Genomic DNA, 23,525 nt, shown 5'->3' with positions numbered 1-23,525 from the left:
ACAGTAGAGATTTTTTTGTGAAATTGTTTCAAGTAATTGGAAATTGAGCTCCACAAGGAGGTTTGTGACTTTGGTCTCTGAATCCTCGTCCTTAGTGTATTGAACTGCAAAATTTTGTTTGACTGTGTAAATATGACAAAGGGAATTTTTTTCCATTTTCTATGCAGAATAAAATCTAGTATTTCTCAAATAGGCTATTTTATTTGAGATTTTTATTACCACATAATCTGTCAGGCAACTTTATCAAAGTTACAGAAAACAGCTTTGGGTCTCATCAGCATTACCAAGATAAATTGTTGCTGCAAAAGTATAAATAGATTATGGGAGGGTAATCTGATATGAATTTGAGCTCTGTATTTCATTATTGATTCAAGGAAATATTCTGTTATCTGAAGAAAACTTGTTGTTTTGAATATTGCTAGTACTTTTCCAAAATGAAGGGACCTTCAAGGAAAGAAGTAGAAAAATGGATGCACCTCTGAGAGAAAAATATTTAATCAAAATAAAAGCCAAAAAATAATCAAGTGTGTAGACATATTTTACTTTTATTCATTTATTTACCATGTAATAGTTATACTTTAATATATAAAATTATTTAAATTTAGAATTCATACATTGATCTGAACAATTCAGCAAAAAAATTGGTATTTTCCTTGTTTTTGTAGTAAAGGATTTTTCTTGATCTTGCTAAATAACTTGCAGTTGGGTAGATAATGGATTTGTCTTTTAGCATTTCATAATCTTGATATCTCAGTAATCAATTCCAATATTAACAGAAATATTTCCCAATTTAATGATATTTGTAAAAATTCGTCTTGGTTAATGTAGCAGTGAGTTACTGATTTGTCTTTAGAGATTCTTACAGCATATGACAGTCTTGGCTGCTGTCAAAGCTTAGATGAGGTTACCAACTGGCAAACGGGGTAGACACATGTATGCATAAGGTGTTTTGCTCAGGTTGATGGGATTACCATCCAGTCTGATGTCTTCGAGAGCCCTACGTACATAAGTAAAATCTCTCATTTTGCAGAAAGTATCTTCATGCATCTCTTGAATGTTGTTGTTCTAAAAGAAAACAAGCAAACAAAAACAAAGCTATCAGAATAGTTGCCTGAAAGTAAAACCATTTATGGATGTATTTTCAGTGTCTAGAGAGATACTTGTTTGAACTCAAGGGCCCAGATTGTGGCAGCAGGTCATCAACAGAGATATCTTCCAAGCAGAGGAAAATTTCTTGGTCAGTGCAAAGTTTCAAAACTAAGTAACTCAAACCAAGTAGCAGAGACAGGCTTTGAAGGAGGAGCCTGGTAGAAATATAGAGCACTTTCATTTCCAGATTGTATTGAAGAGCCTTATTAAGACAAATTTGAGCCAGGATAGGCCAGTCTAAAAATCATAGAAACATAATTATCGTCCTGACATCTTAATGTACCTCAACCTACAAAGGCACAAATCTGTAGTTTTATCTGTGACAATTTCTCTCCCCCAGGCCCTCTCACATTAGTTTAACTCACATCTGTATGTATACTGGGAAAACAGAATGCTTTCAGTTTTATTCCTTTGATTTAAATTCCTCTTATATGCCTTATATTCTCTGAACTTCCGTTCTTGAAATGAGCTATTCTCAACAATGAAATGCTGGAACACAATATTGTCAGGAAACTGGGACTAAAAAGCTCATCACCTAAAATGAGGGCCGTCTGAAAATTCTTCACTTCTCCATTCCTTTGGTAGTCAGAAATTGGTGTGGAAAAAGTCCAGCTCACTAACTTTTTTCTGTAGCACACAGCACTGAATATTTAATTTACAGTCACAAACAGGTGAAAAAACAAGTCAGTTAGCAGGCAGTTTCTATAAATTTACTTACTGAAAGACAGAGGTTAAATGATGTGAGGTACATTGCTTACTGAAAGGTTTTTTCTGTATGATACAATAAGTAAAAATATCTGATAAACAAAAATGTAAATAGTTATAAGAGGAGATAAAGGGAAAGACCTGGAAAAGGCTAAAAGGAAGAATTCAGAGAGAAACTATTTGATAAAAGGAAGTAGAGAAAAAAAGGATTACAGAAGGGTGATGGATGGGATGTTCTAACATAGTCAAATGGAAAAATTTGACTAAAAAATGGTAGATGGGAATTGCCTTTATTAAAAGAATGAAATGCACTGAGTATAGATACAAATAAATATGTAAAATAACTTCCCCATGGTATTCAAAAGTATTTCTGTTGGAAGATTCATATGAGCAGTGTAAAGGATTTGTCATTAGTCTCTTAGACACTTAGGTAAGTCTCTTAGACTAATGTTGCTCTTGACAGCTGTGAACATAACTTTAACTTGTGCTAATAATAATTCCAGAATTTGATTTTTGGAAAATATTGTATTAGAAATTTTGAAAATTAATGCTTAGCTGAGCTAAATTTTACTTCTTTGAAAGGTTGCATTCACTAGTTAATTTTATGCTTCCCATAGCTTTTTTAGTCAAGTAAGAACATTTTTGGAGAAAGAGAAGGAACTACAAGACAAATGGTTGCCCTTCCCAGTTGTGCATACTATTTGAACATGATGTAAGGAGACATTTCTTTTGTAGCCTACCTGAAGATGAAGAGCTTGGAGGCTTTCAGGGAGCGGCAATGGAATATGATCCAAGTTATTGTCAGTGATATAAAGGTGCTGCAGTTCATCCAGATTCTAGAGGAAGATGGAAAAAAGCAGAGGGAAATGACGGACGTATTTGAAAAAGCCATCTCGATACGCAGGGATGACAAGAAGGTGATCAGTAGGGTAGCCAGCATGGATTCATAAAGGTAAATCAGGCTTGACCAACCTGATTGCCTTCTAAAATGAAACAACTACCAGAATGGATGAGGGGTAACACTGAATATTGTCTACCTTGACTTCAGCAAGGCTTTCAACTCTTTCTGTCATAGTATACTCTATAGCAAAATCAGGAAGTGTGGACTGGAAGAGTGGACAGTGAGGTGGATTGAGAACTGACTGAACAGCAGATCCCAGAAGGACATAATCAATGGCATGGGGTCTAGTGGGAGGTCTGCCACTAACACTGTCCACCAAGGTTCAGTACTGGGCCCAGTATCATTTAACATGTTCATCAATGACTTGGATGGAGGGACAGATGCTTCCTCAGCAAGTTCACTGATGACACAAAGCTGGGAGGAGTTGCCAGTACCCAGAGGGCTGTGCAGCCCTCCAGAAGGATCACAACAGGCTGGAGAGATTGGCAGAGATGAACCATCTGAAACTCAACAAAGGCAAATGCAGGGTCCTGCACCTGGTAAAGAATAACCCCACACAGCAGTACAGGCTGGGGGCTGACCTGCTGGAAAGCAGCTCTGCAGAGAAGGACCTGGGGGTCCTGGTAGACAACAAGCTGTCCATGAGCCACCAGTGACCTTGTGGCCAAGAAGGCCAGTGAGATCCTGGGGTTCATTAGGAAGCCAGCAGGTCAAGGGAGGTGATCCTGCCCCTCTGCTCAGCCCTGGTGAGGCCAGATCTGGAGTGCTGTGTCCAGTTCTGGGCTTCTCAGGACAAGAGAGAGACATGGAGCTCCTGGAGCAGGCCCAGTGGAGGGCTACAAAGATGATTAGGGGACTGGAGCATCTCTCTCATGAGAATAGGCTGCACTTCTATCCACATCCTCTGGAGGGGGGAAGAAAAGATTTTCCCATCACACTCAAACTTACTTTAAATGCCTCATTTGGTATCCCTCTGCGACCAAGCCTGTTCTTACTAACATCAATGAACGTTAAGGTAGATGGCAACTCAGGGAGTTGCCTTATCCTATTGTCACGGAGCACCAACTCCTGAAGTTGGGGCAATCTTCGGAAGGCATCCTTGTGGATCTCTGATATAAAGTTTGCAGTCAAATCAATCCTCTTTAAATGGTCTGGCAGAGAAATGAGATATAACAGATGTGAGAATGTATTTAGTGATATTTTAAAAAAACCCTGCCTTTGTCATTCTTGATATATATTTCAGTGAAAGACTTCAAAGTTCAAAGTTTTAAGATTTCTGTGTGTTTTGGGAATCTTTTCAATTATTACCTTTTGAAAAAGGGTAACAAACACTTAAAGGGAAACAAACATATTCTCTGCTACCTTGTTCCACATTTCTTTATTCCAATATTTTCCTATATGTAAGAAATTTGATATATTGGCTTCTTTATAAAATACATTCAAGCACTTTTTCCAATTAAAAAAAAACCCCAAAATTAAATTGAATATTTGGGGGTTTTTATTACCTTTCTAAAGATGATTGCAAGTAACAGCAAAAAGATCAATTATCATTGTTATTTATAACTCAAAATTTGGCAGAGAATTTGCATCTAATGTATTGACCTTTCTACTCCAAAGCAGCAAAATGCATGCACATTTATGTGTAAAATTTACCATCATTAAACATTATATAAAATATATCATTATGTTTTAGCTTGATATGAGCCAGAAATAAACAAAATTAAAGTTAATTGCTATAATACTGCAATCCGTACTTAAGTTAGCAAAGTCATTTCTGCTGATCTTCCTGATTCTGTTGTAGCGTGAATAGAAATATGTGGTTTTCTTAGGCAATGGTGGAACAGCATCAAGCTCACGATCATCACAGTAGACTGTGGTCCCTAGGCATGTACACAAAAGGCAAGTGGGAAGACCTATCAAGAAATTTAAGAGAAAACACTTTGTTAGAATGGAAATTTATAAAAATTTTACATAAATTACTACAATGAAATGCTCATGTAAGTACCTAGTGATCATATTTTGTCTATGGTAAAGTTCACTTCCCATTCTGCTTTGATCACCAAACCATATAATTACAACAATAAAGTGATTAAATTCTTTTAAAAATGAAGTTATTTTTCTCCCTATGCCTAGAAGAACAATTAACTTGTTCTAATATAGTGTTTCTCAGACTACATAGAATATTTGGTGACAGCAACCAGCCAAAAGTTGATTGCCCCTTAAGCTAGCAGGCATATACTTCTATCTAGATAGAGGAATAATAGCTGATGAATGAAACTTGTTGTAATTCCTATTTTGTTCTGTAAATTTTACTTCTGATTGTTTTGTAAGGAAATTAGTAATTTCCTACGGAGCTGTGGAGAAGAACCTGTGTTTCGTTTGTATGTCGTTTAATTACATTTTCAGATACAGGAATTCTACATCATGACAATTTTTTCAATATGAGTCTGAGCTAAGGTAACTTGGAGACCATGTTAACAAAACATTTGGTTGCCACTAGAAGTTTGTGAAAATGAAAAATGAAGTCATATGATACCAGCCATAAAACTGCATGAATACCATGAAGCTAAAAGGGGTTTTTTTGATAGCACTGTTCAAATTTGGTGAGACTTGTGAAAGACTGAAATGTTATAGATAATGTCTTAAACATTGTTATGAAGTACTTTTTGCCATTATGGCAAAAGTGTATAAAGAAGCTTTGACCACCAAAGCCCACCTCTCCCTGAAGGTGCCTCCTGACTGGAACTTTGGTCTGTGAGCTGAACCACCTAAGGAAACTTGAGATAAGATAAAGGTGACACTATTCAATTATCTCAGGTATGGGGAGAAATAAACAAGGCTGAGGGAGAAGAATGTATTCACAAGAAAGCCAAAACCCAGCAGCTGTCCTGAAAATAAACTCTGGCTGGGTTTGGGAAGGCGCAAGCAACCCCCTAACCACAGCAGCAGGAGGAGAGTTTTTGGATGTGCGCTGTAACCTCTGATCAGAGGCAATGAACACCCATCCTCCCTCACACAAACTGGCTCAGCTGTATACCCCTCCCCACCCTGGGAAGGCCACATCCATGGGGCATTCACTTAAGAGGCAGCTGAGGGGGTTTCATAATCCATCAAAGACCCCCAGAGTGCCCCCAGACTCATTCCTGAGGCCTTGTACCACAGGTCTGCACATGATGCAAAGGGTTGCAACAGATCCAGAGTCTGCTGCAAGAGCCTGTGTCAAACTTGTCACCCCCAAGGAGAGCTACCGGGGCATTCCCACCTGGCCCTAATGTATATTAACCCATTGAACTCTGTTTTCTGGCACCCTCACTACCAAGAAGACCAGAAAATGAGGATCAATGGGATGCCATCAGGATCCATGGAGTGGTGATATTTTCTACTTAATCTATCTCTCTGTTACTCTCTTTCTCTCCCCCTCCCTCCTTTTTTATATTTCTTTCTATCCCGCTCTCTCTCTCTCTCTCTCTCCCCCTCACACCATTTACTATTAAATAAAATTCATCCTATTGACTTCAGCATATGGTCTTGTTTGCACCTTAATTCAGGCAGAGGCATCTTTCTAACAGTTTTAATAGCGGGATCATAATACTTGTGACATTGAGTTTTTTGATACATATTTTCCTTGTTTATGGGTATAAATCATCATATCTGTTTATCAGCTTTTAATCCCACAGAAGTACTTTTCTGTTACGTTTTCCTCCTTCTTGTAGCAGATGAGGTTGTTTGCTCTCGTTACTTATAGAATAGTAGGATAATTCAGGAATATGAAAATTTTTTTCTTGCAGATTGGTTTTTCTCCACATCAGATGTGGCTACATGAGAGATGTGCCTTCTTAATCTGCCTCAATTACCTGTAGGTAATTGAGGTGCCTTTTGAGACAAGATTAAAGAATCAGTAACCAGAGTACTCTTTTATTTTTATGTGATAATATCTACTTGGACATCCAGGAATGCAATTTCTGGAGAGATAAGAACCTTTTCATGCTTTCCCTAATTTTCTGCACAGGACAGATTTAATTGGTTACAGAGAGCAAGCCTGACACAGGGAAAAAATATCCACACTTTGAACTATTCCAGCAAATCTAGGCCTAGATGAATTTAGAGTTAAGGATGGCTGATATTTTTTCATAATTTTGCAATATAATAGCATAGTACTGGGAAAGGGTTTCACCCTGTCCTATTTTTGGCCTTAGAGGAGTGGTATTTGTCACTTATGTCTGGTGGACACTGAAAAAAAGCAGAGGTAAGGGAAGGATTCAAAAAGATATCAACAAGAAAAATGAGCTTGTCTTAATGTTACTGATCCTTGCAGTCTTCTATTCAGTACCAGGCCAACAGCAGCAATGTCTGACAGGAAAATGTATTGCTAGAAAATGGAAGACACGAGAAATTTGATTTGACATGATACTGTCTTGAGCATTTCTTTAGTTGATGCACTACTTGATTTGCATGCAGTACTCAAAAATGTTGATCGATACAGAATTCACCATATATAATATTTACAGGATATATTGTAACATCTTGTAATTCTCAAAATTGAAAAAAATGTATGTATGGGCCTTTCTTTTTCTTTTTTCTGAAATCTCCTGGGAAGTTCTCATTCCATTTTTGTTTGTTTTGACCGTGTTTATTTTTGCCTGGTCAGGCTCACTTGTTGTATGTACCAAAATAAGATTATGAATTATTAATTTCACTGAATACACAATTTTGGAAGCAGGAACTCTGGGGTTTATGTTTGCGGTTGTTTTTTTTTTTTCATTTTTCTTCTATGGCACTCAGCTGTAGTGTTAAGCATAGTAAAAAGTAGGATTTTCCTGCTACCATATGTTGATCACCATACAACACAAAGATCCCTCACAGCAATGGATAACTCTAGTGAGTTTTACCTACTAGAATTTAGAGGAGCTTCCGACAAATGTCAATAATTAGCATTTCAAAGTTTGTGGGGGAGAGGGACAGATTATGTTTTGCAATTTTAATTCCCTTGCAAGATTTATAAAGTTCTTATTTCACTATAGGTAGTCAGAACTGAAAATCTTATTTACTCAAAAGTTCTAAGCATCTCCCTTTCCTTAAGTTTTTCAGTCTACAGGTTTTCATGGTCAAAAATTCTTCAACATTTTAACTACACTTTGTATGAAAACATTTATAGAAAACATGTAGCAAATCATTATAAATAAAGACAGTTGATAATGATATTGAAATCTAAGACAAAAAAACAAGTACTGGTAGCATTTGCCAACTATCAGCAAATTTTTAAGTTGTAAATCTTCACTGGCACAGTTGTTTTCATGGTGACATAGTATGGAAACCTCTTGACACCTATCTGGAGCATGCAAGATAGGCATGTTATATATTTCTTCAGTAAGAGAAGTATAGAATTTATGTACTTCATCTTCAGTAAAAAAGAAAATAAAGTGGGCTTGCTCAAAACCAAAGCTACACACAAAAACCTCATTTCTCTTTCCTACTAACCATCTTGAGTCTGGGGTCCAAGAACCCCTGACCCCTGTGCTGAAGACCCGTCAATTAATTTTGGCGCTGATGCTTCATCCTCAGTTTCTTCTGTCAGTGGTGCAGAAGAATAACTCTCTTGAATTACAGAAGGTAGTTCTGTCCCAATCTCTGTCTAGGGAAAATTAAAAGGAAATGTTACTGTTTACTTCCCTTGAAAGTTGTTTCTTTTCCAGTTATTCGTATTCTCCCACTAGAGGTCACATATTTTCTGAGTTTTAGTGCTTGAGCTTCATTTTATCCAGGAACTATAATGAATTCTGATGATATATAAAAAATTCATGAAAATCCAACATACTTATTCACTTTTTATCCCAGTGTTTTGAATGTTTTTTTATGTATTCACACATGCATATACTTAATTACTGAGAATATATACTAGCAAAATTACCTTTTCATATTTATTTAAAGATAAATTAGATGTGATAAAAATTGATAAACTGTGTGTGACAAATGAAAATTTGCTGTGAAATATCAAAAAGGTGCAAGTCATTTACCATAAAATTGTAAGTTGTACCATCATAAATCCAAATCCAATGTAGCTGTGGAGGCTCTGCTTAGAACACTAACATCATTTAGAAATATTATTAATGAATTCTGAATTCTGACTTCACATATTACTTGATAATAAGTTGGTGGGTTTTTTGTCTTTTTTTCCCCTATATCTGAATACCAAAAGACTCTGGTTAGCTGCATTCATTAGTACCTGTATTATGTGGTATGAAAAAATTGATTTATATAAAAATATTGGATAAAATCTAGATTTTAAAACACTTATAAAATTTGGAAGATCTTTGCATGGACATAGAAAACTTATTTTTTTTGTCCTTCACTCAACATAATTAGTCAAACCAGTAAATTTTGTCAGGTTAACTTTAATTCTAAAAACACATTCTGTTGATTTTCCTATATGACAATTTAGGATAAAAATTAAGATGTAGCAATTTTCTTGTATCATATCACTGTTCATAAAAAGAGTATTGCAGACTTGCTAAGCTTGTTGCAGAGGGGTCTGTGTTAGCAAAGAGACAGAGTTGTTTTCTGTAATCACCCAGACATAGTTGTGTGACCTTTGCAAGTTACTTTCCTGCTGTATCTTCATTTCTCCATGTGTAATAATATTGTTTGACTGCACTGAGCCCCTTGTGAAAATATGATCTTTATTCTTTAAATCCAAGACAATTAATTAGTGTCCTTATAGGGTTTTGCACAGCTGAGGTTCTGTTAAAAATTTGATGTATCTAATCCTGTGGTGCTGCACCCCTGCACTGCAGTTAGCACTCCTTATCTTTTTCTAAGGCACAGCCAAATATAGGAATTTTGTCACAGTATCATTATTCCAAGTGCAAAGGCACCAAAGCCCAAAATTCTGCTTCAGTTTTCATCCACTGCAGCTTTCTAGCACAACACCACCATAAAACTATTGAATCCTGAGTCTTTCACCTGACCAAGCATCTCCTTTTTTGAGACCATACCACAGCTACTGCTGTCTTTACTGTCTTTATGGAGAGCAAGTTGTTGAGATCCATTACAGTAGCGTTCATAAATTCTGATTGTAAAGGACAGTTAAAAAGTAATTGCATTCAGACTAGCCAAATGGTTAGAATTTTTAAAATTTGATTTTTTATGTAGACTATAGAAGTTAAAGGAACTAAAACACCTGACATCTGGATTCCAAGAAGTGGCAAAGCTTTTGCTGTATTTGATCCCTCTTTGAATCTCTCTCTATGTGTATATATATTTCACATGTAACCAGCAGCTCAAGGGATGTGATTCTGCCCCTCTACTCTGTTCTCATGAGACTCCACCTGCAGTACTGCATCCAGCTCTGGGGTCTCCATCACAAAGAGGACATGGGCCTGTGGGAGCAAGTCTGGAGGAGGGCCAAGAAGATGAAGACAGAGAGTTGGGGTTGTTCAGCCCATAGAAAAGAAGGCTCTGGGAAGACCTTGTAGTAGCTTTTCAGTACCTGAAGGGGACCTACAAGAAAGCTGGAGAGAGACTTTTTAGAAGGACATGTGATAGGACAAGAGGGAATGGCTTGAAGCTGAAACTTTTATATATTATTAAATTCTTTTCTGTGAGGGTGGTGAGGCATTGGAAATGGTTGCCCAGAGAAGTTATGGATTCCCTTGCTCAAGGCAAGGATGGATGGGGCTTTGAGCAACCTGGGCTAGTTGAAAGTGTCCCTGCCCATGGCAGGGGGGTTGGAAGTAGAAGATCTTGGTCCCTTCTAACCCAGAAAATTCTATGATCTGTGAAAATTTTGGAAAAAAAACCACTTTACAACTCATAATAGGCTACCTGGATCTTGCAGCACAGCTATATATCATTACAAGCAGTATTAAGCATTGTGATCCTGGACTGCCTTAGAACGCCTAAATAACTACCTAAAATCTAATTTTTTGTACAAAAATAATTTGGTTTAGGTTATATAATGGAAATAGAGTCAAATATTTTGTATCAGTTTCACTGAAGATGGAGAACATGGGAGCAATAAAAAACCAGTAAGCACTCTGAACTACACAGGCTCAGATTTTGACTAAGAACAATTTAGGTTTTCTGTATATTCTTTAGTTGTATTCTAAAAAGCCACAGATACTATTAATAATTAGAGTTGATGGATAAAAAATGACCCAATACAGTTACCAAGGTCATAACCTCACAAAATGCAAGGTAATCAAATGAGCAAGATGACCTTCTGCTGAACTATGACTGAGTAACTTGAGTTGATGTAAGTAAGAGTAAGGATGTACCTTGTCATTTTGTGCAGACAAACACACAATGTTACCATCTGCAGCACTGAGAGTAGACAGCTTAACCAGGAATGGACTTGGGGACAAATCAAAAGAAGACTTTGGGAACAAAGGAAATGGGACAGCTGTTCTCTGAATGGAGGAAGCCTAGAGGGAGAGATGCATTCCAGACTTTTATTGACCCAGGTTAGGACAGCACTAAAAATCTTGCACATGCTGTCTACTTCTTCACCAGTTTTGTGGAAATCAGATAAGAGTACCTCTTCTGAACTTTGGAATTAAATCCAGAGATTTTGAGACCTGTTAATGTCTTCATATGCAACTTTGTTCTACCAAAAATAATATTCTGGAGGAGAGTATTTTCAAGGTGGACTTTTTTGTCCATATTTGGCGACATACTTTATGGAACTTTCTTGGGATTTGTGATTTACTTTATGCTCTCTGGGGGTTCTTAGTTGATTAATCACTGTAGCTGTTGGGTAACAAAGCAGAGGTGTTAACCTCTAGTACTTCTGTTTCTAGACTGTGATCTCTCTCTTTCTGTAGGATGTTTTCTGGATTTGTAGATGCGCAGTTAAAAGTCTCCCAGCAGCTTCCTTGCAAATGCACTAAATCCAGGGTTTAGGGAAGCTGTTGCAAGTAGTTAGCTTTATCCATTCAGTCTCCTGCAGTTGTGAGTGTCATAAGAAATAAAAATTATTGACGTCAGCTTAATGATGTTGCTATTTTTATACTGGTAACAGAGTAGAGTTCACTGACATATGTGTTTTACATACCAGACCCAGGGCATGAGCTGTATTTTCTTGCTGTACATAATGTGGACTTGAACCAGTGACCTAAAGGTAAAAGTCTGTTTCCCATTATTGGTCATCTGATCCATGCAGCTTTTACATGTTTGATAAATCATGCAAGACTGTAACAAGACAAAGATGTTTCCTGGACTATATACTGTACAGAATGATCCCTCATCTTCCAGATGTTTGTTTATTTTTGGCAACATGGCCTTTACTAAAAACAAAATAAATTTGAAATATAAATGATTGTATATCACTTAATGGCATTATTTTCCATAGGGTTTTTTGGAGGGACAAGGGAGCCTGGAATTAGGCAGGGAGTGGACTTGTATTTCATTTGCTACTTTAAGAAATATGCTTTATGGAAAATCACAAAGCAGGAAGAACATTGTAGAGAAATATAATAAAGTATGTTTCTCTTTGCCAATAGCTGCAAGTCTTCAAATAATAATCTGCTGTCCAAGACAGTTTTAATACATGGCATAAGAAAAAACTGAAGAGGTATCACATCACCTATCTTTAGACATCTAACTATATGGTTAATAGTTACCCTATTCTGTCTTTGGAATCAATCAAGAGATTTAGAGAATACCAGTGCAGGTTAGTGTCAGAGCACACCAAAGAACAGTGATATCTTTCCTGAGATTGCATGAAGCATCTATTTCTTTCCCCGCCTTGTATTTATCCAATGTGACTCTATTTTCTAATGAAATTGCTTAGAGTGGCTGGTCAATTCAGAGGCACTTTCAGACCAGGAAGTTACATAGGTCAAGAATTCAGATATCGGAACACATCAGTAAGTGATAAAAAGCAATTGGTAAAATCCAACTTGTAACTTGCCATCCATAGGCTGGGCACTTAGTTTATATTAGCATCTCTTCACAGTCAGTACAGAATGATACAAAACTTCTGAAAAGCAGCTCCAGACACTGGCTACAGAAATTCCTTTTAGGGTGGGATGTTTAGGTATCTGTCTCTCACCATTGACAGTAAAGGAGGCAAGACAAATGAAAGACTAGAAAAGGCTCAGGAATTTATTTTATGTGTCTTTTATGTCTACACCTTTTAGGATCAAAACTGATGTATTACATATGATAAGTTTAAATCCACAGGAGAATATGAAGTGTGTTCTGTTTCAATGTTTCTTTAACTGCAAAAAAATACACTTAAAACATAGATGAAAATTCAAAACTTATAAAGAGGCATTAGAAACTAGAAGGGACAGCTGTTCCACACACTGACCCATCAAAAGGAACTAGTTTCCCCCATAGCTGTTCTGAAACTACCAAAGGCTTACAAGAATATGTCTAATTATGGTAGAAGCTATTCATAGAATCACAGAATGGTTTGGGTTGGATAGAACCATAAAGATCATCTATTTCCAACCCCCTTGTCACAGGCAGGGAGGTTTGTTTTCCTTTCCAAAAGTAGCTTGTACTGGTTTCTTCTTGAATTTTGCTTTTAAAGACTTTTTTTCTCCTACTGTTCTATCTTAAAAAGAAATAGATTTGTTAGTCACTTCAGAAAAGTGAATAATAAGAGCTTTCAAAGACTTCCTGTAAAAGTAGAAAAATTCCTATTTGAGGAATTCAAATGATAAGTTTGATTCTCTTATCAACTCTGTGGCTGACTTGTACATTACTTGTACTAATTAAAAGGGTTTTTAAAAAATGTATACGGCATGTTCTGAAAAGTCATTGTATACCCACTTAGAAGTCTCTTATTTAATACCTACCACAATGATATGAACAGCAGTGTGAGCCTCTCTCAAAACTGCAGAATGGCAAGAGTGAGTTCTTGTTCAAGTATGGCCCCTCTTCGTGTGTGTTATGGCAACAGCAGAGATGGCTTGTGTGTATGCACACAGACACGAGCAAATGTCTCAAACTTCCGTTCTGAGCTTTGTGCAGGCACCTGAATATCCCACTATTAGTTCGATTCAAATTCAACAAGCTAATGCTAATCAGCTCAAATGCATCAAATACAAGACTTTTGCTTTGCTTCTTTCTGAGTATTTTGTGGATCCTACTTTACAGCTTATTTATTTTGTGTAAGCAGACCCAGACCAACCTGTCTTATTTAATTTAACTCCCTTGCTTTTCTGTTTATTCAGTGCTAGGCAAACCATTCTTAAGTGCTCCTTTGTTTTTCAGCCTCACTGATTGCCTATCTTAGCAATGAAAATATTCTTCTGATTGGCCTATCGTTTCACTTCTCATTTTTCTAACTTAGTTTTTCCTACCTAAAGGAAAACTGACTGATTATGTTTAACAGATACTATGATAAAATTGCAGTGCCATTTTATTAGGCATCAGTAGCTGATGTACATAAGACTCTCTCTCCACAATTTGTTTTTCTCACACATTTTCCAAACAAAGTTTTCGTTTCAAAGAGGGAAAAAGTGAGAAGCTCACACAAGAATTCCTTTGAGAGACTGGTTTGATTGTATTCATTTTGAAGAAGGAAATCTCTCTTCGTATATGTTTTCAGAGCAGTTGGGAGACCCAGTCTTGATTGCGACCTCTGAACCCTATCATGATATAAAATTAATTCAAAATACTAATGAATTGTAAAGAAAAGGGAACATACAGCAGCCCATGTTTATACTGTTGTTACTGTCTGTTTCAGAAGATAAATTCAACAAAAAGCTTGTACACTTACAGTACCTTTATTTGCAGTATCTTTCTCCTTTAGGACCTTGGAATTCTTTCCTTGATAATAGACTTTTCTTTTATATTGCCTTTTTTTAGCCATTTTCTGTGAAAGAGTTGATTCTGCTATCTTAATGTATCTATGCACATTTTATTTCTGAGTGATATTACTTAAAGTTTTTCCAGTAGCAATTTTCATTTGGATGCAAAGCTTTAGCTAGGTATTTTGTGTCTCACTAACCTGGGATTTTAGAAACCATAGATTATGTAGCCAATTTGACCCACCTAATATATGACAATACATAGCTTTGCTTGAGGATTCAATACAATTCTCACAAGTAATTCACAGCTACAATTATTTTCGCCGTGCAAATATTTGCATTAAAAATGTATCCCATGTATACACTAAGTAACCTTTCCCAACCTTGAGATTACTCTAGAATCTATGACAAAAATAGACTTCAAGTGGAAGAATATCAAGAGCCATTATCTAGAAACATTTTCAGAAAAATGTTTTCAATACAATGAAGTGTGTGTGTGTATACACACATACACACTACACAAGAAAAAATACTTCCAGAGTATGAGAAGTAACAAAGTCATGAACTTGGACTCGGGCACTCTTAGTTAACTGTATTAAGGCAAAAGTTTTGTACTAAGCCTGAAACAGATGTCTAGGGTTCATCAAAAATTATTTGAGGAAGATAGGTATATGGGGTCAGGCTGGGATGGAATTAGCTTTCCCCATGGTACCCCTCAGTGCTGTGCTTTGTGGTTTTAGCTGCAAAGGTGTTGATAACACACCTGTGTTTGGCAAATGCTGAGCAGTGCTGGCACAGCACCAAGGCTGTCTCTCCAACATTACACTCTCACCAATAGGCTAGAGGTGGTCAAGATCTCAGGAGGGGACACAGCCAGGACAGGTCACCCAAGCTGAGCAAAGGAATATTCCATATGGCATCTGGTCAGCAATACAAACCAAGAGAAAGAAGGCAGTGAGGGCAGGGGGTGGGCTTTATTATCAAGGTGTTTGTCTTCAGGAGCACCTGCTACACGTACTCGAGTCCTACTTCCCTGGAAGTGTCTGGCCCTCACCAGCTAATGGGAAGTAGAGAACAAACATTTTGTTTCCCTTTGTTCTACGTGCAATTTTTGTTTTTCTTCATTGAACTGACTATATGTCAACTCACAAGTTTTTAACCTTAATTTTTTCTCCTGTGTCTCTGAGAAAGGGGAGTGAGAAAATATTTTGATGGTCATCTGGCAGCCAGCTAAGGTCAACCCACCTCAATACATATCCCAAGAGAATGATTCATACTTGTTTTGGAGCATGATCTTGGGATGCAAAGCCTAATTTAAACCAGACATAATGAGTGGAAACTATACCTTTCTAATTACCTTTAGGTCTTTCCTCATTTTGGTGATTACACATTGAATGTGTGATTACAGTACCTAATGGGTCCAGAAAAGGACATGCTGACACAGGTGCTTTAGTTTAACTCCTTGGGTTAATTCAGGTGGTTAATTCACTTTGAAATTAACAGGAGTAGCACACCAAATGCATCTGAGGTACTGGAACTGGTCAGTCTCCTGGACCTTCTGCAAATCAGTTGGATGCACAACCATGGTAAAGTTTGCATTTTGCCAATGAGTCTAAAAATGTGTTAAACAGAATGACTTATCTTTGCACATAACTGAATTTTAAAATCTTAAATTGAAGACAGCAACAACAGAAAATGCTACTTTAACTTTTTCTCCACTATTTCAGAAGTCTAAAGACATGATTCAGAGCTCTCTAAAGGGAAATTCAGGTCTTAAAGAGTTACTGCACACAGGCCAGATCTGTTGAAGGCCTGCTGTTTGTCTGGGTCTCTGTGGTATTGCTCATCATGTAAGCTATGCATAATAAAAACTAACCCATGACCTTGAATAAATATTGAGTTTTACACATAGACCCACTTGTGTTGTTCACATCGTTATGATAACAAGATTTTAAACAGGAAAGTCATAACCACAATCAAGAAATCAAATGTATTCTGTTTAAAACTTGAGTGATATCAATATTATTCAACGATTAAAATATAAATTGCAAGACTGATATGCCCTATCAAATAGTACACTGACATGTCTATAAAATTTGCTTGATTTCTACAGCACTGACCACTCATATCTCCTGGGATATGTGGAACCGAATGTTTAGGATTCTCTTGGGTGGTACATGGTATTAGGAATGTAAGCAAAAAAAAGATTTTGGCTAAACATCTATGAAAAATGGCTCATACAGGGAGGTCCATCCATATGCAAAGCAAAATTCTGTTCAGCTACTGTGACGGATGAACTTCACCTGATGAATTTTAAGAAGTCCATCTGAAGAGCTCAGTAATGGAAGATAATCATGCTCTGGAAAAGTTTACCAGACAGTATGAACAGTCTTTCTGAACTCTGCCTATTCCATGCTTTCTTAAAAAAACCCAACCTGTGTTGGGATCTCTTGTATCTTCTCTTGTTGGGTGCAAAATCAGTCATCCTGAATTTCCTTTCAGCTGGAAAAGAACACTAAAGCCTTGCTTTATCTTTATCTTTCACTCAGAAACTTGGGAAAGTTTGGTCCTATAACACCCATGCTTTGGTGTTATAGGACCTCACAGAGAAAGCACAGCATGGGAGAATCCCATCTACCATTCACTGCATTACTAAGAAATCTGTTGTTTGAATGAGAAAAACTCAGTGATGAGACACATTCAAAATAGCTTCTCCCATTTCTGGGAAGGAAGTAATTTCTGCAGGAATAAACGCTTCATTTTTAAGAACAAAGAGAGACAGAAACTGTGATTTATTAATCAGTGTGAAATAGAGAGAGCACAGCGACTAAAATTGGTAGTGACTTTATCAGGAAATCAAGCTCAAACAGAATCAAGTACAGCACAAGAGTGGCACAAGGGAAACAGGCCAAAGGCAAGGTAAGTTCTTTGGAGCAAAGTTCTTCTCAGTCCCTCTTAGACTGAAAATTTATTTCCTACAAACTATAAGGTTCTGATCTTAGCTCTAGCTTTGAGATTATTCTTACCTCTTCAGTTCTCCTGTTTTGGGATATATTTATTCTTAAATTGTTTCTGTCCTTTGATTTCAAAGCTGTTATCCAATTTCTATCGCACAATGATGAAAGACTAGCTCCTATCCCTCATGCTGTAATCATGAATCTTTCAAAGGAATGTGTTTTCATGAATTATGCATTGTTATGTGAAAGAGTACTAAAATATTATGTATAAAAAAGAAAAGACCATATTATTTAAATGTTGTATTTTTCACTCAACTTATGTCACACACAATCCTGAAACACAGAGTGCTTATATTACCTTCAGGGAAGTTGTGCCGATGTCTAATCAGGAGCACGAGAATAAAATTAATGTAACCTTTTAATAATTTTAAAGAAATAAAGGAATATAGAAGAGGAAGGAAGCATTTAAGTCAACAAGTGGAGTCCCTTCCTTCTGCAGGTGACATATCTTACCAGCTCATATTGTATTAGAATTTCAACAGTTTTTCTTCAGTAATTTTTCTTACTTTCCTGTGTTTAAATTCAAGTGCTTTCCCTTTCTTTTTCTTCCTTCTGCCACTTTCATAACAGCAAGAGAAAACATTAGCATTTATGGCCTGAAATAGTTGTACTGAACATAAACCTAAGGAAACAGCATTTTACAACCTTATTTAATGGGAACTGCTGGAAGTCCTGTCTCAGCTGCCTCCATGCATCATACAGACAAATAAATCACAATGACAATCTCCAACAGAATTTGTGGAACATGGAGACCTGAGGAAAGCATGGTACCTTTCATCTACTCTTAAAAATTTCCACAAATAAAACCCCAAACAATCAGAATATATTTTGGCTTTGTTTGTAGGTTAGGGAAAAAGTGCATGAACTGCAAAGGCAATAGAAACCACATGAGTAGATTTGTCTGATAAATGTTTTCATGACAGAGAGAAACTGATCAGTAGCTACTGCATTTATGCACTTTGGAAAGACAGAATAAATAAGTTCCAGTTACCTCTACTTCATCAGACTGCTTGTTTTCATCAAAGGCAAATGCATGAGGCAGCTCTCCAAATGGTATGTTATAGAACTCAGAATCATAAATTATGGTATCAGTGATAGGGGCAGCTCCAACAAACTCAAAGATAAAAAATCCCAGAAAAACATTTACAAAGGTCTGCATTCTGGTCTTTTTTTTCTGAAAGAGAACAAAATGGACAGATTGTAGGTAATCTGGTATTCACAAGGAATCTATGACAATTTAATGTCACAAATACAGTACTTATATATATATATATAACACATTATTTCTGATGAATAATTTGTATTTATTCATGGGCACTCAGTGGTTTAGTCTGGTTTTCTTCATGAAGAGTCCTTGGGCCTGAGAATTCTGCACACTGCTTTGGCCATTCTCATATTTATATAATTTAGAAAAGTTGAATTTTATTGGTGTAAAAATAAACTGACCTCAATGAGAATGTATGAGTGGTGTTTTTCCCCTTTCATCCAACTTCACCTATTTTCATTGCACCATTAGTTACGAACTTTTGTGAAACTAGTGAAAAGGTAAATTATTATATTAATTGTTTTTATCACAATAAATAATCTTTTGAAATGTATAACAATGTAATATTATATTTCTCCTCCATTATATAAACCCCAAACTGAACCAAACTAAAAAAAAACCAAACCAAACAAAACGAAAAAAACCCACCAATCCATTAGAAAGCATTAGAAACTCTGTTGTCTCTGGATGAGCATAATCAAAACACTTTTCACCCACTAGTTGTTTTATCAGAATGTAACTTTAATTGGTGTGGCATATTTGGACCATACTTTTGCAAAGGTCTTGGGAGAAAAATAAGAAATAATGTGTCCTTCATAGCCCCATGGACAGTAACGACAGTACTCTGAATTCCTTCATTATTTAGTCAACACCACTTCTAAAGTAGTGAGAAATGGTGGTGTAGTACATTCACCTGTTCTCCTTGGAAAATAGAATGGTAAAATTGAGTTATCACCCATTTAAAGTTCCAGAATTTTGTGAAATGGTAGAAAATTCTTGCTAGGCTTGAGCACTAGTGTTTATGCGTTCCCTTTTCCTTGTAAGGGGTGCATTCGCTATTATCGTATAAGACGCCTGACACAAGGCTCTATTCAGCATTCTTTGCTTACACCTTTACTTATCTACAGCTCACATTAATTTCACCAAAAGCACAGTGATAACAAGCAATGCATAAGTCTAATAAATTGTACTCCTTATGGGATGCCATGATACACACACTTAAATATTTAATTTCAAAATTGTAGCTACTTTAAGAAATACATGAGACTTTTTTTAATGTGTGTGCTGTGCAACAAGCTGAATTTTAGCTTCATGAAAAGAGGTCTTTATAAAGCTGGTTTAAGCATGAGGATATGAAATTCCTCTGGGGATGGTCAGTAACAAGGCATTCATTTTTCTCTCATTTTCTTTATTCAGAAAGACTTCAGCTGCTGCTGGAAGAAGCTAGAGTCAGTGGGTCTTCTCTTTGAGAAAGCTTAGAAGAATTTCACCTTTCAGTATTAGCTTCCAATATTACTAAAAGTATTCTGCTTTATTAAAAAATTAAATAACTTAAAATAAAAATTCAATCAACCTCAGAAATAAGCAAGTATGCTAGAATTTGCATTTTTTTATCTGTCTTTACATTTTCTGCTGCCTATTTTTGGCAGAATTGGTTTTGGTCTTGCTTTTCCTTTCCATGTCATTTACCCCAGATAATTCAGCTATAAAGGGTGTCGTCTATCAACCCAAAATGCGGTACTAACATATGTGGTGTAATTTTTCCTCTGAATAAACAATTCTTAAATAAAAATTTGCTCACTATGCAAAATTGTTTTCATGTCATGTTGCCTAAAAATAAGAGATTTTTAAAGGGTATAAGGCTTGATAAGAATTAAATTTTTTATATATGTAGACAAAACCAAATCTGTGGAAAAAAAATTGTTTACCTATGGCTATAGTATCTGCACTAACTTGCACTGTTTGCATGTCTCTATTTCCCTTTCATGTAATATATTGGAACGCACTGTAGAAATATTGGCATCTGCAGTAGCTGTTAGATCAAATATTTTGATGAAGATTATGTACACCTCTCACAGGAAGGAGCTAAGACATATCTAGGGAAAAATAAATAGGCTTCACAATCTGCAAGCTTTGAATCAGTATTAAGCATGATAAAATAAAACAAATACTAGTATTTCCAGCGATAAAAATTCAACTAAGAGAGAAGTGCCAAAACTTACCTTTAGCTTCCACTCTCTCAAATGGGATGGAGTTACTCAGAATACCAGAGTGGTATTAGACCCTGACCAATGGCAGTGGCATTCTGGGGCTGTGGGAGGTAGTACAACTTCTACCCTCAGCTGAAGTCCTCAGCCCAGGGAGTTTCTCAGACTGCAAACACCTTTATATGCATGATTTTGCTGAACTGAATTTTTGGAAGGTCAAACAAAGATTTGTTGTGAGGAAATGGCATTTATTTCATGTCACAGTTTTTTACCCCTTCCCCTCAAATTTCTTGCTGCTCCTACCAATACACCAATAGCACTCTCAGCTGTATTCTGGAAACAACTTTTTGTGCTACCTGATAACGCAGAAATGGAAATTTTTCAGTGTCCAAAATCAAGGCTTAAGAAAATTGGGTTATATATTAATATTTCTCCTGTATGTAACATTTCTATTTTGTGACTTATTTTATGTGATAATGTTTAATGAATTTCCATCTACTGCAGGTATTATCTTTTGTGTATTCAGAGGCATTTTCCCCCCTTTACTTTTCTGTAAGTACTTATGAGAATATACTATTTCCAGTATGTTTTCCTTCCGAGATGAAATTCCACTTTCTTAATAGATATTAACCTCTGCCATATGCTGCAAATGGTAGGCATACACTGTACTATAATGTGGTCTGTTACACCAGAAAAAGGTTTTACTATATTAGCATAAGTCAAGCTATCTTTTCTCCTAATTGATTGTGTTTTCTTTATTATCAGTTCCTACTTAATTCTGTACTTTTATATTACCAGTATTTGTACAACATGCACCTATTTCTCTGAATCTTTTCATCATTTTTCCAACCCTTCAATGAAGTATGCCTCCTAATACTGTCAACGTCCAATACTAACAGCTAGGAAACAACAGAGCCTCTTCTGTATCTATGGAGGGATGTAAGACTCATGTATAAGGTTCCAGTGTGCTAAGGAAACTTTATTCCCTTTGCTTTATGTAACTTTCGCAGAAATTTTTTTTTCCAATAAAAAATTTTCCTACTAGGCCAAATTTGCATGAGGCACTGGAAGCACATCAAGAATTTAAGCCACATGCCAATAATTTGAATGTCCAACATCAAGTTTCTAGATCTAGCCTAGTGAATCCAAGATGTTTGACAGGGTTTGGCTGACAGGTCAAAGGGTAGAAGAGCAATAGCTTTGTTAGCAGATAGGTAGAGGTTAGGGAACATACCAAATGGTATCACGTGCTGTTTTGACACCTGAGTCAAGTCTGCACTGGCTTACAGTATTATGACCCCTCTTGGATGGCAGACTTCTTTCTAAGGAAGGTTTAACATTAATTGCTTCTATGAAAATAGGGATCTTGAATCATTAAATCAGGTATTTAATTTCTTTATTCACTGTCCCTTCCCATTGCAAATGCATATTCTTCCATGAAGTATCAGGGCAGTAAGTACAGTGAAAACACCACACTATTGTGTCCTGTTGCTCTTTTTCTTCAGGTCAAGAGCCTCAGTTTACTCCTTAATTTAGTGATCTAGTTGCTTGCAATGCCTGTGGATGCTCTTTCCTGACAACAAAGCAAACATCTGTATCTTTTGCAACAAAAATTCATCATTTCACCTTCTTACTTCTTCTGGTAATTTTTATGCTGCTCTGTTTGCAAGTAATTAACATTGTTTCATTTTTAAATATAGTATTTTCTGCTGTGCTTGGTAATTTAAGATTTATTCTGCTAAATCCTCACTCCCAAAGTGTCTCCTTCATTTACAAAATATATCCTCTCTAGGCAGGTCCAGTATTTCTTTCACTTTTACAAAAGATCCCAATATTCTATTCTTTATTGAAGGAAAAAACTTATCTATAACAAATTATTCATATCGTTACTAATGTTTTCCTTCATTCTTACACAACTAAATAGATTTAGGCATACAGAGACCTAGGGCCTGAAAACTTTGTATTTTTGGTCTGTAGGTTTTTTTTTTGTTTGTTTTATAAGACCAATTAACTTCGAACCACTTTGTGTCTGGATTTTAGCTTTGATTTTAGTGGTATACTGTATTCCTGTCAGACTACTTTATGCTTTGCTAGCCTTGTTTTTCAGAAACACTAAGTAACTATAATTAATCAAAGGCAAATGTTAACTTACAAATATTGGAATTTTATTTTTTTGTTAGAACTAGGGAAACTTATCTGAAAAATAATATATTTTATAAAAAGAATTTTACAAGCTTACAAGCATGATGTTTTGTATAGCACACAAATAAGAAAAGAGTTTTGTTTGGTTTGGTTTATGCTTTAAAGAACAAGACTTTGGAGAATGAGTGATATATCAGTAGGGGAGGTGCCTTAGTTGATGCTGAAATTAATGTTCGGCAATTTGTTTGAACTTGGATGACAGAAGTCCTGACGCTAGCAATCCTAGGCCAGCTAGAAACCCAAGAGACCCAACAAAAAAAAGATAAAAGGAAAAAAAGACTACTTAGAGGCCTTGTGGTATTGCTGAGCAAAAACCCAAGCATTTAAAAAAGCTCACAGAAAATTTGTGCTTGAGTTAGAAACTGATTCAGATCACTGCTTTCATTGTCTGAATCCTGTTATCACAGAAGATAATGAAATTCCTGAGACTGTCTAAGGGACATTTGGGAGTGAGTTTTCACGTCCTCTAATTAGTCCCTTCACTGACATTTGGGTTTTTTCCAGATCCTCTGGCCTTGTGCCTGTTACTGTCTTGTGAAC

At 36.3% G+C, this 23,525-nt stretch overlaps 1 protein-coding gene across 1 annotated transcript; it reads right to left on the bottom strand.

Moving 5' to 3' along the window:
• Positions 1-627: 627 nt before the first annotated feature.
• EPYC (epiphycan) lies at positions 628-18,697 on the bottom strand. The gene is made up of 6 exons (XM_048302056.1): positions 18,523-18,697; positions 8,234-8,387; positions 4,510-4,668; positions 3,704-3,906; positions 2,595-2,690; positions 628-1,065 (listed from the first exon to the last, which is right to left on the bottom strand). Exons 1-6 carry the CDS (start codon positions 18,688-18,690, stop codon positions 895-897), a joined length of 951 nt encoding a protein of 316 aa, XP_048158013.1. The 5' UTR covers positions 18,691-18,697; the 3' UTR covers positions 628-894.
• Between the last annotated feature and the right edge of the window lie 4,828 nt (positions 18,698-23,525).

This window comes from Corvus hawaiiensis, chromosome 4 (assembly GCF_020740725.1).
Source record: "Corvus hawaiiensis isolate bCorHaw1 chromosome 4, bCorHaw1.pri.cur, whole genome shotgun sequence".
Taxonomy (NCBI): domain Eukaryota; kingdom Metazoa; phylum Chordata; class Aves; order Passeriformes; family Corvidae; genus Corvus; species Corvus hawaiiensis.
Note: the sequence above shows the minus strand (reverse complement) of the source record. Positions and strands in the feature narration are given on the sequence as shown.

What these genes read in the sequence shown, in the direction of transcription:
- EPYC (XM_048302056.1), bottom strand. Translation starts at nt 18,690, where the DNA reads ATGCAGACCTTTGTAAATGTTTTTCTGGGATTTTTTATCTTTGAGTTT. An exon ending in AAATGACTTTGCTAACTTAA is followed by an intron (nt 3,907 to 4,509) that starts GTACGGATTGCA and finishes TTTCTCTGCCAG; the next exon opens with ACCATTTAAAGAGGATTGAT. An exon ending in TACCAAATGAGGCATTTAAA is followed by an intron (nt 2,691 to 3,703) that starts GTAAGTTTGAGT and finishes ATCTTCCTCTAG; the next exon opens with AATCTGGATGAACTGCAGCA.